The sequence below is a fragment of the Punica granatum genome, chromosome 7, assembly GCF_007655135.1.
Source record: "Punica granatum isolate Tunisia-2019 chromosome 7, ASM765513v2, whole genome shotgun sequence".
Lineage (NCBI taxonomy): Eukaryota > Viridiplantae > Streptophyta > Magnoliopsida > Myrtales > Lythraceae > Punica > Punica granatum.
The window spans coordinates 6,339,902-6,355,803 of record NC_045133.1 but is presented as its reverse complement, the minus strand read 5'-3'; the positions used below and the strand labels follow the sequence as shown (position 1 = coordinate 6,355,803).

Sequence of the window (15,902 nt, the reverse complement as noted above, 5' to 3'; positions counted from 1 at the left end):
TAGACTATAAGAGTATTATTTTTTTTCATCAAATAAAATTAACGATTTGATATAAAAGTATTTAAATTTTAAATAGAATTTTTTAAAATTAAATTGACAATTGAAATGATATATATATATATTATATAAATTCCTTTTTCAAGATTTTTTTATATATATTCTTCGATCACAAGTATGAATTTACCACATTAAAATTTATACAATATAAAAATGAATTTTTACTTGTTGATATAAGCTACAAATTTATACAATTATTGTTTTTATAATAAAAATTTTCTTTCAAAGGTCATGCAACGCATGGGTCTAATAAGCTAGTGTATATATATATACACACAATGCGTACATGAGTTATTGAACATCAAAGTGTGTTTGGTTTTAAAGTTAAGTAGAGTTGAGTCTTGATTTTAATTGGTTTTATAATAATTGTGTTGTTGAATTATGAGAAAAAATGTGAAAAAATAATGAATAGTTGAGAGAATTTAGTATTAAAAATTGAATTGAATTGTTAAAAAAATTGAAGAAAATGGGAAAAGTAATAATTGTATTGTCGATTTTTGTTATATAGTTAATAAAGTTAAAATTTTAAAAGCATGTCTCACAGGCCAAACTGAGATGGCAATAATCAAACCTCCAGAAACCTAACCCCCCAACCCCACCCCCCACCCCCCCCCCCCCCCACCCCCCCCCCCCCCCCCCCCCCCCCCCCCCCCCCCCCCCCCCCCCCCCCCATTTGCAGTATTTTTTTCCCTTTTTTTCTGAAAGAGTAATGCCAATAAAAATGATACAAATATTACTTTGGAATTAAAAAATACAACTTTTATTAATTAATAATTAAAATAAGAAGTACATCAAGCACATAGATAAGAATGAAATCACATCCATATAAGTCGACACTGATGCACTCATATCACATTGAAAACATAAATATTTCACAAATACCCGATCTTCTATGTCAAGCAAATCTCATATCCGAACTAGCTAGGTTTACCATATCTCAGATTCGATATAAAACTGTTTAATATCTTTCAGTACTAATCAAGAGAACAACAACATGAATTCAATAATATTCTCTAATTAACGATTTTTATTTGTACTTATGCAATATGGTCGATCCTTAGGGTCCAATCACATAGTATCGCTAGTTTATGCCATCCTCCTCACATTGTCCGCCTCCTTGGGCTGGCTCATCTTCTCCTTAAGCAAAACGATCTCGTGCAACGTCTTATCAATCGCCCACCCTAGATCGTTCAAGTCCAACATGCTGAGGCCCAGGAGCCACCCTTGCTCCAGCAGCCCGCCCAGTCCCCGGTACATCACATCAGTCACCTCTCTCTCCCTATTGTCCCGCCTCTGTCTGTTCAGCTGCTCTTCGGCTTTCGCAATCCTCTGCCGGAGAAAGCTCTCCTGGTTAAGCATCTTCTTTGTCTGCTCCATTGCTGGCATCAGAAGGAACTTAGAGATCACCTGGCGCACCTCGTCAGGGGATGGGGGCCATAGCCCGGGCTTTGAGCCGTTCTCACCATAGATGATCGCACAAGCGGGGACACCACACAGAATGCTGAGCTGATTCACCATCTTGAGGAGGCCACTTTTTCTCTTGTTGAAGGTGGCCTTCCTTGAGGAGTTTTGGATAATGAAAGCAAGCTTCACCTTCTTCCTCATTGGCAATGAAATAAAAATACTCTTTATTAATATGTATTATTATGCTTTGCATGGAATGGAAGGATTGTTGCACATATATGTATATATATATAGATGGAGTTAGAACAACTTTTCCATTTTTCATTTTTTTTTATTTTCTATTTTCTGCAGATATGCACTTAAAGTAGGTATAGATTACAGTTTTATTAGTCCTCGTAGGAGGCTTTTAATTTGAGGTCGTATTTTTGGTTAGTACAGTCAATTGGGCCAATATGCATATTTCATTCTTGGTAATATGTCCAGTAAATTGACTGTAATGAAAAAAAAATTTTAAAAAAAATACGATGACTTGTAATTACCCAAAAAAAAATCGATGATTTGAAATCTTGCAGGGGACTGTGTTCATATTACAATTAGAAAGGGTCCTAAATTTGAAAATATAACATGTTGAACAACTTTATCCACGTCGGCTCTACAAAGTATTTATTCACACGAAAAGTAGTACTTCAGTGTCGTAGCTGAGATCGTTATTTAATTTTTTATGGCAACGCAATCGTCATTTGAGCAAGTGTTTTAAATTAACTGCTACATGAAAGGTCCCATAATATTTAAGTTTTAAATGCGTACAGATCGATGTCCAACCAATTTAACGGTTACATTCCAATAAAAAAAATGTGTAAGATCACTAAGATAATTAAACTTGTTCATCTAACGCCTGCTGGATTAATGAGGCAATTCATGTAAAAATGAGTTCATTAAATTTATTAGCTATTATCAGAAAAATAGATATCGTGCAATGACACATGTTTTCATCTTAAACTAATTGGAGATTTCATGTTTGACTTCTCGCTAAAAGATATGAGGTGATATTTTTTTAGTTATAATGGAGGTAGATGAGAATATTACAATGAGGCAAATTCTATAATGGAATGTCAAATTATGTTTTATGTCAAAACGCTAGTTTTTTGTAGTCCTTTTAATATTAAAGACAACATTTTGGCCCATAGATCTTTTAATGACATCACAAATTCATCGAGCCACATATAAAGTACAATAAAATTGGATGATCGCTTACATGTCGATAGCGTGTCGTTGATGTGTTGTTGACATGTATATAAACTAAAAACCGCTTAAATGTCGATAACATGTCGCTAACATGTCTGGCTTATATTAGACCGATTTTCTTTAAGAATAGATTTTTAGGGTCTGATTGACGTGGCGATGATGTGAGACATGACGGAACGTGATTTGTATATATGGCGGAAATATTCAAAAATAGTGTCATAGTATTGTACGCGAAAATTGTGAAATAAAAATATAAAAGATTATAAATACTATGGTAAAATATATAAATAACGAATGGATGAGATCAAAAGTTTGTATAATCTAATGACTGAAATTAATATACACAAATTGAGATTCCACCATAAAATCTACCATTACAATGATCTAGAATGTGATTTTCATTAGTGGGATATATGGTGTCATTTTATTCCTTATTCTTCCTTGTATTCTCCGAATCACCTTTTACCTAATGGGGTTCAGATAACATCCCTTGTGTAGCATATATTAATGAACTTTCCAAAAGTTGAAAATATGCTTAATATATATTTAATACTTGACATAATGGCAATTAAGTACGTGAATTATATATTATCCATAAAAAAACATTAATTACTTTAATTTATTTATCAGTACAATTGGGTCGCATAAATCAGTAGAAATATATTTCTTTTTCTTTTTCTTTTGGTCGCAAAACTTAGATTAATTAATAATCTCTCTACAATTAAAAAGAGTGAGATCAGTCTGACAGTCTGACATTTTATTTTTCCTAAAATACCCTTGCCTTTTCGCAATTCTACTCAAGTACCCAGTGCCCCTTCGCCTGTTTTCTTTCCCGCTTCTCATTGCCAAGCCGACCTCGCACCTGTTCCCGTCTCCTTAACCGCTCCTACCTTCGAAGATGCCACCGTCATTTTCAGAATGAATTTCATCGCACCATGGCACCAGGATGGTCCCGCCTCTCCTTCCGATTTCGCAGTGTGTGTCGGATACCCTCATAGATGCTCGATCACTCCAGCTGCCCATCCCAGTGCCCCCCTGAAACGCCAAGCTATTGCTCCCAAGCGCTCTATCCGCCCCTTCTGTGACTCTGTCGGCAATCTGCTATCCGAGAAGCAGGTAAATCGCGACCCTCATCATCTCCACTTACCACAAGGCGATTCACCTTCTTTGGAATGGCCTTCGGGTTGTATTAGTGGACCCATTGTTGCTGCCGTTTTACATTTGTTAATCTCGGAGGCATCTAATTTCTGCTGCTGTGACAGTTTTTCTTTGGAATGGCCTTCGGGTTGTATTAGTGGACCCATTGTTGCTGCCGTTTTACATTTGTTATTCTCGGAGGCATCTAATTTCTGCTGCTGTGACAGTTTTTCTTTAGTCTTCCGATTGCATATTTTTCTATTATTTGACCTGCTTCTCTTTCCAGCATTATAGATTATAGATCTTGCATTTGGGAAAGGTTGCCTTATCCACCACATGTTCGACATAATGCTCATTTGGATGTTGTGCTTACCTTGAAAAGGTCGGATGATGGATGTCCTCTTACAAAGAAAAAGAAGTTCCCTGAGTTGGATAGCAAATCGGCTTTGGATTTTTTTCAGTCATTTGATATGTTAAATTTATACTAAAGTTGATTTATATATGCTCAATTATCAGATTTTATAAGATACTGCACCTTAAAATGAATGGCAGAAAAACAAAGCGTATCCTTTAACTGATGATCATTGACTTTTGCTTGTTCAATTTTCTCTTGATATTTCGCGAATACCCAAACATGATCTTTATCCGGAAGATAGTGGCATAATATGTATAATAATTGAAGGTTCCGTTTAGTTGATTTTGGGTCAATTTCTCCGCTCCATTGCTGCATTTCTTGCCCTTAGTTTATTTATCTCTTCAAGTTCAAGAGAACCCACATCCCCCACTTTTTGGATTCTGACCTTGATATTTAGCGCGTATGAGCATTATCATCTTTATCTTCGAGATAGGCCGGTTGCAGACTTTGTTGATTCTCGGGAACTGGCATTGGTATATGTTTGGCCACTTGATCCATCAGGGATTGACTCAGTCTCTTCTGCGTATGACCTTCTGGTTGAGGAGTCTTGGGCTGATGATCTCTTGCTCTGGAAACTTATTTGAAGGTGGCGAGGGCCTCAGAGAATCCGCAACTTCCTTAGGATTGTGGCACACAATCGACTTCTCACAGATAGTCTTCGAGCTTCGTGGAATTTCTCTTCAACCAGCCTGTGCAGCCGTGGCCTTCTTGAGGAGGAATCCGTCCTTCATGTGCTGCGGGATTGCTGCAGCACTCGCTTAATGTGGGAGTCCATCTTTACCCATTTTTCCGCGACTCCTTCTTCTCCCTTCCCCCTTGGCTCTCGGTTAGTTTCCTCTTGTTGGGCTGGTGTGTTTGCTGTTGGCTGTTGGATGTTGTGGTCATGGCGCGACATAGAGCTGTTCGATCCAAACTTTTCTAGACCGGACAGAGCAGCTGCTGTGATCGTAAGAGCACTGGCCTCCTTCCGCCGGTCCCTTACAGCTCTATAGTTTGATTGGGCTTGTTAAAGGGTACAAACTGTTTGGTTGGGCGCCACCTTCGCGAGTATGGATGAAGCTGCGAGGGGCAACCTGGGGTAGGCCGGAGCTGGGGGTATGATCAGGAATGACTAAGGCAGATGGCTTGCTGGGTTCTCCCGGGATATCGGCTGGACCTTTGCTGCTGCTGCTGCCGAGTTATTGGCCGTTTCTACCGGTTTGCAGCTAGCCTGGAATCTTGGATTTCACAAAGTTATTAATCGACTGTTGTTTGCAACCTTTCATCAAGTTCTTCGCTGGTACTGATTCATTTTCGCTGTTGGAGGTGTCGAAGAGCTTCTGAGAAGGGATTGGGCTACTGAAATTTGACATACTTATCAGGAGGGCAAACTTGATCTCTAATTGGCTCGCCAAAAGGTCGACCCTTCATTCTTTCGGAGTGCATATATATCATGAACCGCCTGATGGAATTAGTTTGCTTCTTTTACGTGATGTGATTGGGACCTCCATGCCCCACCTTTGTCCCTTGTAATTTGTAACTTTTACGTTGTCTTGTAACTCTAGGCTTCGGCCTCCTTTTCTCACCGAAGGAAGGAAAAAAAAAAACAAAAAAAAAAAAAAAACAAGAAGTCTATTTTATTTTCCATGTATTTCTTTTATTTTCTAAATTGTTCTCACTACATTTGCTTCTTCTTTTTTTTTTTTGAAGTGTATTATCATCAAAGATAGTCTCAACTGACTTGTGGGCCAGTACTCAGGCCACATCCAACTGCCCGACCTATGTCCTGTAAGCCTACCCTGTTAGCACTCTTCCACTGGTATTTTCATCCTCATAGTAAGAAACAAATATATAAGCAGGCCATTCCAGTTTGTACCGGCAGCAACTAGAAGTAGGTCATTAGTAGAAAAAACATGTGAATTGCACGTGCAACGTACGTGCTGTTGACACTACTATATATAAATATTAATAAACTAATATTCTCGTCCGCGACAGCCCCGGCACGACCAATCTAGAGATTCTAGACATCCCACAGATTTGCTTATGGTACTTCATCATCAATGTCTTCTTTGCTCTTAACAAAAATAAAAGAGGGAAAGGAAAAACATAATTTATCTATGGCAGTTCAAATAAGATATCAACTTTCACGAGTAAATGATAGTAATAAACGGACCTGACAGCCACACGTAGTACAAGTTGGAGCTCATAGCGTATTCTCTCAATAGATTCTATGATGCATTGTCAATTAAATGAGTCCTTGTCATTAGAATTAAAAACTATCATAGAAAAAGTATGCCATGGAACATCTTTTAATTTGTACAATTACAACTAGCTGAATACTTCATTATGTATTTCCATCGATCTGGTATATAAGCTCCGAAAATAAATACAAATTCTTGTCATAAGTATCTCTATCGATCGTTCGCTCTAGCTGTGACTTTCAAGGTGTAAGAGCTCCACTAAAATATTATTGGAAAAATATTATCATGGAGAGAAAGATTCAGGGAGGATATGTTAATCATATATTCATCTGATTTCTTATGTTTTCTCCATTTTGGTAAATTTCTAGTTATTCTTATACACAACCACAAAATCACATGAACATTGCTTATATATATGGAATTAAAGGTACATCAGGCTCAAAGCAGAGGATAAAGTCATACCCCGCAGACACTAACAGAAAACAAAATGATTCATCAAGCAAATCTCATACCGACACCAGCTAGCTAGGTTAACTAGATAGTTTATTCGATATGAAACTATTTGTTTCTTTTTAACTACGACTCAATAGTCCGGCCGATAGATTAATACACAACGTATATATTATCCTGGAGATTCTTATTTATATAATAGTAAAGCGCAGTATGATCGATCCTTCTCCTCAAGGGAGAAAGGGATTCGACCACATAGTACTGCTAGGGGTTCTGCCCTTCTCAAGGGGCAGCGGTGCCAGTTCCAGCAGCTTTACGAGGTCCTTGAAGCACTGCTCCCTCAGCATGGACTCCACTAAAGTGTTGGCCTCTACCGGCGCCTCGGCCTTTTCTTCTGGTTCTACCACCTCCTTGGATGTCCCCGCCCTGCCCAGCATCTCCTGCTTCTGATCAATCTGGTTCAGTGTCTTGTTGATCACCGAGTTGAGGTCTTTTAGGTCCAACAAGATGAGGCCTTCGAGCCACCCAGGTACCAGCATCACATCGAGGCCTCGGTACATCATATTGGCCATCTTCCTCTCCCTGTTGTCCTTCCTCAGCTTCTTCAGTTGCTCCTCAGTCCTCGCGACCCTCTCCAGGAGGAAGCTCTCCTGATTCATCATCTTCTTGCTCTGCTCCATGCAGGCATCTCCTGGAACTTAGAGATAACCCGGCGCACAGAGATGGGGGACGGGGGCCACAGCTCCAGCTGGGACTCTTTCTGACCATAGACAATCGCGCATGCTGGGACGCCGCACAGAATGCTGAGCTGGCTCACCTTCTTGAGGAGGCCTTTCTTCCTCTTGCTGAAGGTGACCCTCCTTGAGGAGTCACGGGTGATGAAAGCAAGCTTCACCTTCTTTCTCATGGCCAACAAGATAAATGTATTCCTATTTTGTAATATGCTCTATGCAAGGAAGGAATGAGGTGCACAGATATATATATTGAAGTTAGAACCAAGAATGTTATTGTTTTTATGAGTGAACATTGATGGCACTTTAATTTAATATTTCATTAGGGTAAGTACAATCACAATTAGACCACTACCTTTCCTTTCCCAAATGAATTTATTCACTACAATGAAAATACACAATGTTTTTTATTGTAGTAAACCCATGGACTTCCTTTATAACCGGAAAAATACAATGTCTATCAACATGAGTTAATTCAAGCGGTTCGGCACTTGTACCCTTTAAGTAAGGTATCGGGTTGGAGTCTTGTGAATGATGAAAATTCATGCTATAAGAGATTTACCTCTTAGTGAACTTTATCTTTTTTCAGGATGCATGCTGAAAAAAAAATGTTATGTTGGTGACAAGGTGAATTTTCTAAAATTCTTCGCTCATCATTGAAGAACTTTTGCGTAACCAATTCAATGTCTTATTTTTTTTCGACGTGTATCATAGGATCCAAAAACCCAATGGATCTTGACTTAATCATAAACTCATCTACAATTTATTATCTATGCTATATATAGTAAATGAGAATTGGTGAATCTATTATACATTAAATATTTTTAAGTGTAACAAATTAATTTTTATTTTCTAAAGTATTTAATCAATTTTAATTTTATTTTCAAGAAAGTGATTCAAGCAAAAGATCTTAGAACCTTTTACTTGATAATTACCCAAAAATATAAATTAGATAAATTTCCTAACTAGGATTGTTGCAGTTGTTTTATGATTGCATGTCTATATATGTAACATTGATAATACACTAGTGAAATATGGTTTGGTACTATAATTTAGGATTTTTATTTTTACAATTTAAAGAAAATGAACCGATCTACTTTTCATGTTTTTGTTCGACAAAAAATCATTAATTATGAAATTTATTTAAAATAAAACGTGCGATTACATAGTAATTGGTTTACTTATGAAAATAAAAACATATTAGATGCAAATTGAAAGTATGAATATTCATAAAAATAATAACTTGGAAAAGAATTAATTGTAATTTTCTCATGGCTGTATTTTTCATTATATCAAAACTAAAGAAATTTCAATTAGAATATTTTTAAAATAAATTATAACAAAATAAATATTGTTAAAAACCTGTGCATCACAAGGGCAAAAGATAGTAAATTCAATAAAGTAGAATTGGTATATTATTACTCATACATTAATTAGTCCTTATTTTAGGAATATCTATAGTATGTATATTTGAAATAAAATAAAAGCTATAGTATGTATATTTGATTTGATTTGAATTGATTGAGTATTTTAAATAACTGCTCGACAAAATTAAAATGTGTGGCCATAAAAAATATAGTTCTCATAATTTGATTCAAAGTACAATTCATACTCGCTTAACTAATTGAAATACGAAATACTCAGTCATTAATGTTAAAATTATAAATTTAATAGTTTAATTAATTGAAAGGATTATATATCATTACACTACAAAAAAAAAAAGGAAATATACCAACGAAAATCTATACTAACAGAAAATAAACTGTTAGTATAGAGAGTCTATACTAACAAATTTAATCATTAGTATACATGTATATTTTACTATCGATTTATATTGAGAAGTATATATTTATGTCTATCGGGATAAATTTTTCAGGGCTATACTAACAGTTAAAATATATCCTAAAAGACTTTTACTAGCAAAAATTTTTCCAACACTTATTGATTGAAGGTATAAGTCTTGAAAATCTATTCTAACAGACATCAATATATACTTCTCATTGGTAAAAACCTTGTTCGTGAAAGTCTTTTCTTACAAATTTTGAATGTTGGTATAGCCCGGAAAAATCTATCCCAATAGACATCAATATACATTTCTTAATATAACTCAATGGTAAAGTGTACATGTACACCAGTGATTTACAAATCTGCTGGTATATGCTTTCTATACTCAATAGTTTTTCTTCCATGAGTACAAACTTCCGTTGGTATATGTCTTTTTCTTTTTTCTTTTTTGTAGTGTGATTCATTATCTATGCATAATATCGTTTGTACATACGAAATATATATGAAATTCTTGGTTCAAAGATGAAATTGAATTATTATACATCAATGTGATCTTTATATCAAGCGAATCACACTAGGGAAAATTTCTTTTGGCATAATTTCGAAATATGAATAAGGTAATTATAAAGAAAATATGTTAAAAAATCAATTACTTTGTTAATAAGATCAAAACTTTGTTCCATTTTATTGTATTTATTTTGTAAAAAGGGAAGTCAAGTTAATTTGTATACCGGGAGAATGAACATGACAGTGTCTAAGTGAAGATTGAAAGAGCATAGCCAAAAATAAAGAAAAGAGGGGAATGAAAATGAGAGGGAAAGTTATGTTAAATTTTTAAGAACTCCCATACAACTTTCTCTCAATCCAAACCGAGGGTTAGCCGAACACGAGTATATTATTAATCCCATTGCCTACGTTTCACTTGGCTTTCTCCAAAAAGTCACTTACACACAATCTGTAGTTCTGAACCTGCTTCAAATATACAGCAAAAATTAAAAATTATAAGAAATTTTGGCAAACAAGGCTGTGGACTTGTCGTAGTCACTAATTTTTTTTTTCTCTCCTGATATAAGGGCTCCTATGTCCTTAATTTCCTTTTTTCTTTTTTTCGTGATATAAGGGGTCCTATGTCCTAATATAACAAAACGTAAATGTTACGACACAGAATTCCAATGATAAAGATCGAACTTGAGCCTGGCTCCAAGTTGACGACTTGTATCATTGTGCCAAACTCCCTTCTTTAATAGTCACTAGCATTAGTGGGAAATGGGAAGGCGGCCTATCCTACTTTCGCGCCAAAAGGCCCCAATCTTCTTTATCTAAGATTTTAGAATCAGAATAAGCTTTTCGGTCTATCGATCTTACCCGGACTTCTTGATGCAGTAAAGTTGTTCCCTTGGACAAATATCGTCACAACATTCAAATTTTTTTTATGTAAATTAGATTCACGTGTGTGCCCCTTGTATTGTTTGATGACTGATGTTATTGTTGGCGGTTCTCTTTGAACAACAATGCCATATCATATGAACATGTTTTCCTTAGCTATGGATTCTTGATTACATGCAATAATACCCCGAGAGAGAGAGAGAGAGAGAGAGAGAGCTGTCAACTTTGTTCCTTGCGGTATTATGATTCTTCTTCTTCTTACTGGAAAGACATCAACTCGACAAGGTACCAGGTTCCTGCACACTGCTTCGTCGTCTTCTTCCGATATTCCCGCCACTCCGACCCACCTCAACCACCTCCTCAACGCCGTCTCCCTTACCAAGAACCTCAAGCATGCGGCCCAAATCCACGCGCAAATCATCACCAACAGCTTCTCTTCCCTCCCCTTCCTCTTCAACAACCTTCTCAACCTCTACTCCAAGTGTGGCCAAGTTGGCCGGACCCTGCAGCTCTTCTCGTCGACGCGAGATGAGTGCAAGAACATCGTCTCTTGGACTTCTCTCATCACCCAGCTTTCCCGTTCCGGCAGACCCTTTCAGGCATTATCTGTTTTTAACCAGATGAGGCTCACCGGAATTTTCCCGAACCAGTTCACGTTCTCTGCTGTTCTCACTGCCTGCGCGGACATCGGGGTGGTCTTCCACGGGGAGGAGATTCATTGTCTCGTTACGAAACACGGGTTCAATTCCGATGTCTTTGTTGGGAGCGCGATGGTGGACGTGTATGCTAAGTGCTTGTATATGGGCTCTGCAGCGAAGGTATTCGCTGAAATGCCAGAGAGAAACCTTGTGACTTGGAATGCTATGATCGTGGGGTTTCTGCAGAACAAGTGCTATGATCGGGCAAGTTTGGCAATCAGGGAGGTTCTTCGCGAAGGTTCAGTTATGCCCGACCAAGTAAGCTTTTCGAGTGCTCTGAGCGCCTGTGCCAATATGGGCGGATTGGAATTCGGTAGGCAGCTTCATGGGGCTGTTGTTAAACATAATTTGATTGATCTAGCTTATGTGAAGAACTCCCTTATGGACGTGTACACTAAATGCGGGTCGTCAGGTGATGCTTTTAAGTTGTTTCGGGTTTGCAGTGAAAGAGATGTTGTCACATGGAACGTGATGATGATGGGGTGTGTCCATATTGATAGCTTTGAAGAAGCTTGTAGTTACTTTAAGTCGATGATGATTGAGGGTGTTTTGCCCGATGAGGCCTCATTCTCGACTGTGCTCCATGTTTGTTCGAATCTCTCAACGCTGATCCTGGGTGCTTCGGTTCATGATCAGATAATAAAGCGTGGATTTGAGAAGAACAACTGTGTCAGAGGTTCACTAATTACAATGTACACGAAATGCGGAAGCTTAGATGATGCTCATAAAGTGTTTAAAGATATTGAGGACCCCAATGTTGTTTGTTGGTCTGCTATGATCGCAGCATTTCAGCAACATGGTTGTGCTGATCTTGTGGTTGAATCCTTTGAGAAGATGGTAGGGAAGGGAATAAAGCCTGATTATATTACTCTTGTCAGCGTCCTTTCAGCCTGTAGCCACACGGGCCAGGTTGAACGGGGATTCGAATACTTCAATTCCATGACTGAATCATGCGGAATCATCCCCGGGAGTGAACACTATGCTTGCATGGTGGACTTACTTGGTCGTGCTGGCAGACTGCATGAAGCTAAGCGGTTCATTGAATCAATGCCAATCGAACCCGACTCATCGGTTTGGGGGGCCATTCTCGGGGCTTCCAGGAACTCTGGGAATCTCGAGATGGGAAGACAAGCTGCAGAGAAGCTTTTTGAACTGGAACCCAGCAACTCAGGGAGCTACATTTTGCTTGCCAACATGTATTCTCGAGCCGGAATGCTCAAAGAAGCTGATGAAATTAGAAGGTTAATGGGGATGAATAGAGTAAGAAAAGAAACTGGCTGCAGCTGGATCGATGTGAAGGATAGAACATTCGTGTTCACTTCCCATGATAGATCGCATTCGATGAGCCAAGATATTTATAAGATGTTGGCTAAAATGGAGGAGTTGATCAAGAAGAAGGGGTATGTGGCTGAAATCGAATTTGCAGTCAATAGCATTGGAGAGCATAAGGAGCGGAACTTGTGGCATCACAGTGAGAGACTAGCTCTTGCCTTTGCGCTTCTTACTCTCCCCAAAGGGGCTCCTATAAGAATAAAGAAAAACCTGAGGACCTGCGGTGACTGTCATATCGTAATGAAGTTTGCCTCGGAAATTTTCGAGAGGGTAATTATTGTTAGAGATGTCAACCGGTTTCATCGGTTTGCTAATGGCATATGTTCATGTGGAGATTATTGGTGACGAAATCATGACAGGAGTCTCACATTGTTTATGCCCAACAGGATTCATGAATATATGCCCTGCAACATCTAATGAACTATGTTTTCGGGTGGCTTATTATCAATGGGAACCAACACATTAACATCCTTCAAAACCCATTTTTGTTAGATCTATCATTTTCTTTTATTTTTCTGCATCGAAGAAAATTATGAGCCTGCGAATAAGCAATATCTTTATACAGTTTTGAGGATTCGTCAGCTGTGTAAAAGAGGACCTGATGAACCTATGACATAGGTACGTGACGTCGAGATATGCAAACTTTGCATGATACTGACTATTTTCGAATGTTCTGCATAATCAATTTGTTGATATTGCATTCCATCCTTGCCCACAAATGAACAATTTTTATGTTAAGAAATTTCCAGTTTCATTAAAGAAACAGTTTTCTTTTACTCGAGATGCTTGTGATGTGCATGCCCCATGGGAGGTAAGTCATATCTATGTCCTGCCGAAACTAATGGTATCGTCGGCTGGTGATGGTCAATTCGTTGCTGTTGATTAGCTTGCAACCTAGTACAACTTCGTGGGCTTGGGGCCCTGATTGATCTATCTAATAAGCAGCAGCTATAACAGAGTATGCCGTTCTTCTGTTCATTGTGAATCTATTTACCCTCCTTACGTTCTTGAATGGATAGATCCTGAAGATATCTTCTGCCGAAAAATAAGGATGTCTAAAATCAATGTATAACATAGCATTCCCAAAATATGGACCTTCATTTGCTTGAGGAGTTTGATTAAAATCTTATGTAACCACCGGATGGCAAGCATCGACTGATATCATATGCTCTAGCTAGGTCAACTGCTATCTGCAAAAATGATTCTTGCAGAAGAGATCGAGACAATCATGGACAACATTTGACTCCGTGTCTTCTATCACAGTTAACTGCTCTGGAAGACGCAACTGTCGCAGTTCATTGAACTATCACACCCAAGATCACTCAATCTTTTGAGTGATGACTGCATATGAGGATGGTTATGCAGAAAAAGAAGAAACCAGAACCTGAACTTGACCTGGAAAAATGTTTCAGACACGAAATAAACGAGTCCTTTGAAGTTCAGTTTTTCAACCGGATTCACGCCCAACTCGACGCAGGGAAAAAGGGCTGCTGAACCCATAAATGGTACTGGCCCAAACAAGAAACGGACCCCGTAAGCTGGGTTTTGTTTCTCATGCATGAATTAATAATGATCCGGACTTCGTTCAACCGCATTTTTGAGTCAGTCTCGGTCATCAACAAAAACACGAATCAAAACCAAACCGTGCCCTGGCTTTTACATGGGATGCTAATGTTGTATTCTAAGGACAGGATATGTGAAGGGTGGGAAGAGGTATGGGCAGCCAAGAAATGCCGCACTGAAGGGAAATAAATTTTAAGGTGGTCAGAGTTTTGCAGGGGAATCAGTTTAAAAGAGATAATGGTCTGATTTTTTATATCATCTCATCTCTGCTCTCTGCTGTACAATACTCAGGTAACATTATCTCCCCACGCTTCTTCATCATTCCCATATAATATACCTATACATACATACATACATATATATTTCAAGTTGTGGGTATATCTGCGTTTTCTATTGTCCATGTTTAATTCATCTTCATATTGCCCTGGGCTGGGGATGCTCGAGTTGACCATTTCCCGCACGAGGATAGACTTCAATGTGTCATCGTCGATCGTGACCGAATGTTCTGTATGGACTCGGATCGACAGTCCTGTTATCCTCTGGAACTCGGAAATCTTGCATTATGTTGTTTCACAGGATGCTACGGTACCATCTTGGTGCGTAATGGGAATGCAGGCTTTACGTCGAATATCGGGAAATGCTATCATTTGTGTGACAAAGGATGTCTCGAGATGTACTTTGAAGGTACCATGTGATAATTGACACTGCAAAATTTCCGTAGAATTTGGTGACGACGCTTCGAAAGAGGTTCGTTACTGGGACTTGGGAACAACAAAAGAAGCGTAGGAAATTAAATTAAGAAAAAGGAAATTGAGGAAAATTGGGAACAGGCTGTTCACCGCTGACTACCACCCGTGCTCTTTTCTCGTTCTGCCCCCACCTGATTTTAGAAAGTTAATGAATTCCGACTAATTCGGATTCAAGTTATGTAGACTCACTAAAGATAAAACTCTCTTAAATATGAAATTTTTTTCATTATTACAATCTGTGCTTCTTCGTTGCTCTGACACTTCCACCAAATTGTTTTTCTCTTAGTTTTATATATGTATTTCGATTACCAAAAATAAAATTTTAAATTCCTCAACTAGTTTAATATCTGTGGATGGTCAGATGGGGCTAGTGGTCATGTGCAGGTGTAGGAGACACTGCAAACGGCCATGCTGCAAATCAACTACTCAAAAAATTCCGGCTGCTTCCAGCGGGGTGATAATGATGGACAAAATCAATCACAATGTGTCAGAATGATCATCAATGCTCATATCTGTTAAGCAGTATGACTTACTCAGCGCATACCTCTCAAGGTATACGATTGTTACTGGCTTACAGCAAATGCTCGTAGGGCTCACCGGCATGCGGCACGAAGTCCAACAACAAATAAACATGTTAGGTGCATATATGGTCGGGTGACCGGTACTCCACCGAGCATACCAATCTTTTGAGGTGTCACTTCACAGACATGATAGACTACCAAAGCCGGCCCCACGTCGATTCAACTCGATAAACCTTTTGGTACGGAATC

At 38.3% G+C, this 15,902-nt stretch overlaps 2 protein-coding genes and 1 pseudogene across 2 annotated transcripts; 1 reads left to right on the top strand and 2 right to left on the bottom strand.

The window, feature by feature from the left end:
• Nucleotides 1–1,143: 1,143 nt before the first annotated feature.
• Nucleotides 1,144–1,662, bottom strand: LOC116214345 (agamous-like MADS-box protein AGL80). Its single transcript, XM_031549765.1, has one exon. The coding sequence runs from the start codon at nucleotides 1,660–1,662 to the stop codon at nucleotides 1,144–1,146; it is 519 nt and encodes a 172-aa protein (XP_031405625.1).
• Nucleotides 1,663–6,755: 5,093 nt separating this feature from the next.
• Nucleotides 6,756–7,811, bottom strand: LOC116215315 (annotated as a pseudogene).
• A 2,880-nt stretch (nucleotides 7,812–10,691) lies between these two features.
• LOC116212745 (putative pentatricopeptide repeat-containing protein At5g52630) lies at nucleotides 10,692–13,259 on the top strand. Its single transcript, XM_031547420.1, has one exon. The coding sequence runs from the start codon at nucleotides 11,033–11,035 to the stop codon at nucleotides 13,163–13,165; it is 2,133 nt and encodes a 710-aa protein (XP_031403280.1). The 5' UTR covers nucleotides 10,692–11,032; the 3' UTR covers nucleotides 13,166–13,259.
• Nucleotides 13,260–15,902: the final 2,643 nt, after the last annotated feature.

Excerpts from the sequence above, each read along its gene's own strand:
- LOC116214345 (XM_031549765.1), bottom strand. The coding sequence starts at position 1,662 with ATGAGGAAGAAGGTGAAGCTTGCTTTCATTATCCAAAACTCCTCAAGG.
- LOC116212745 (XM_031547420.1), top strand. The coding sequence starts at position 11,033 with ATGATTCTTCTTCTTCTTACTGGAAAGACATCAACTCGACAAGGTACC.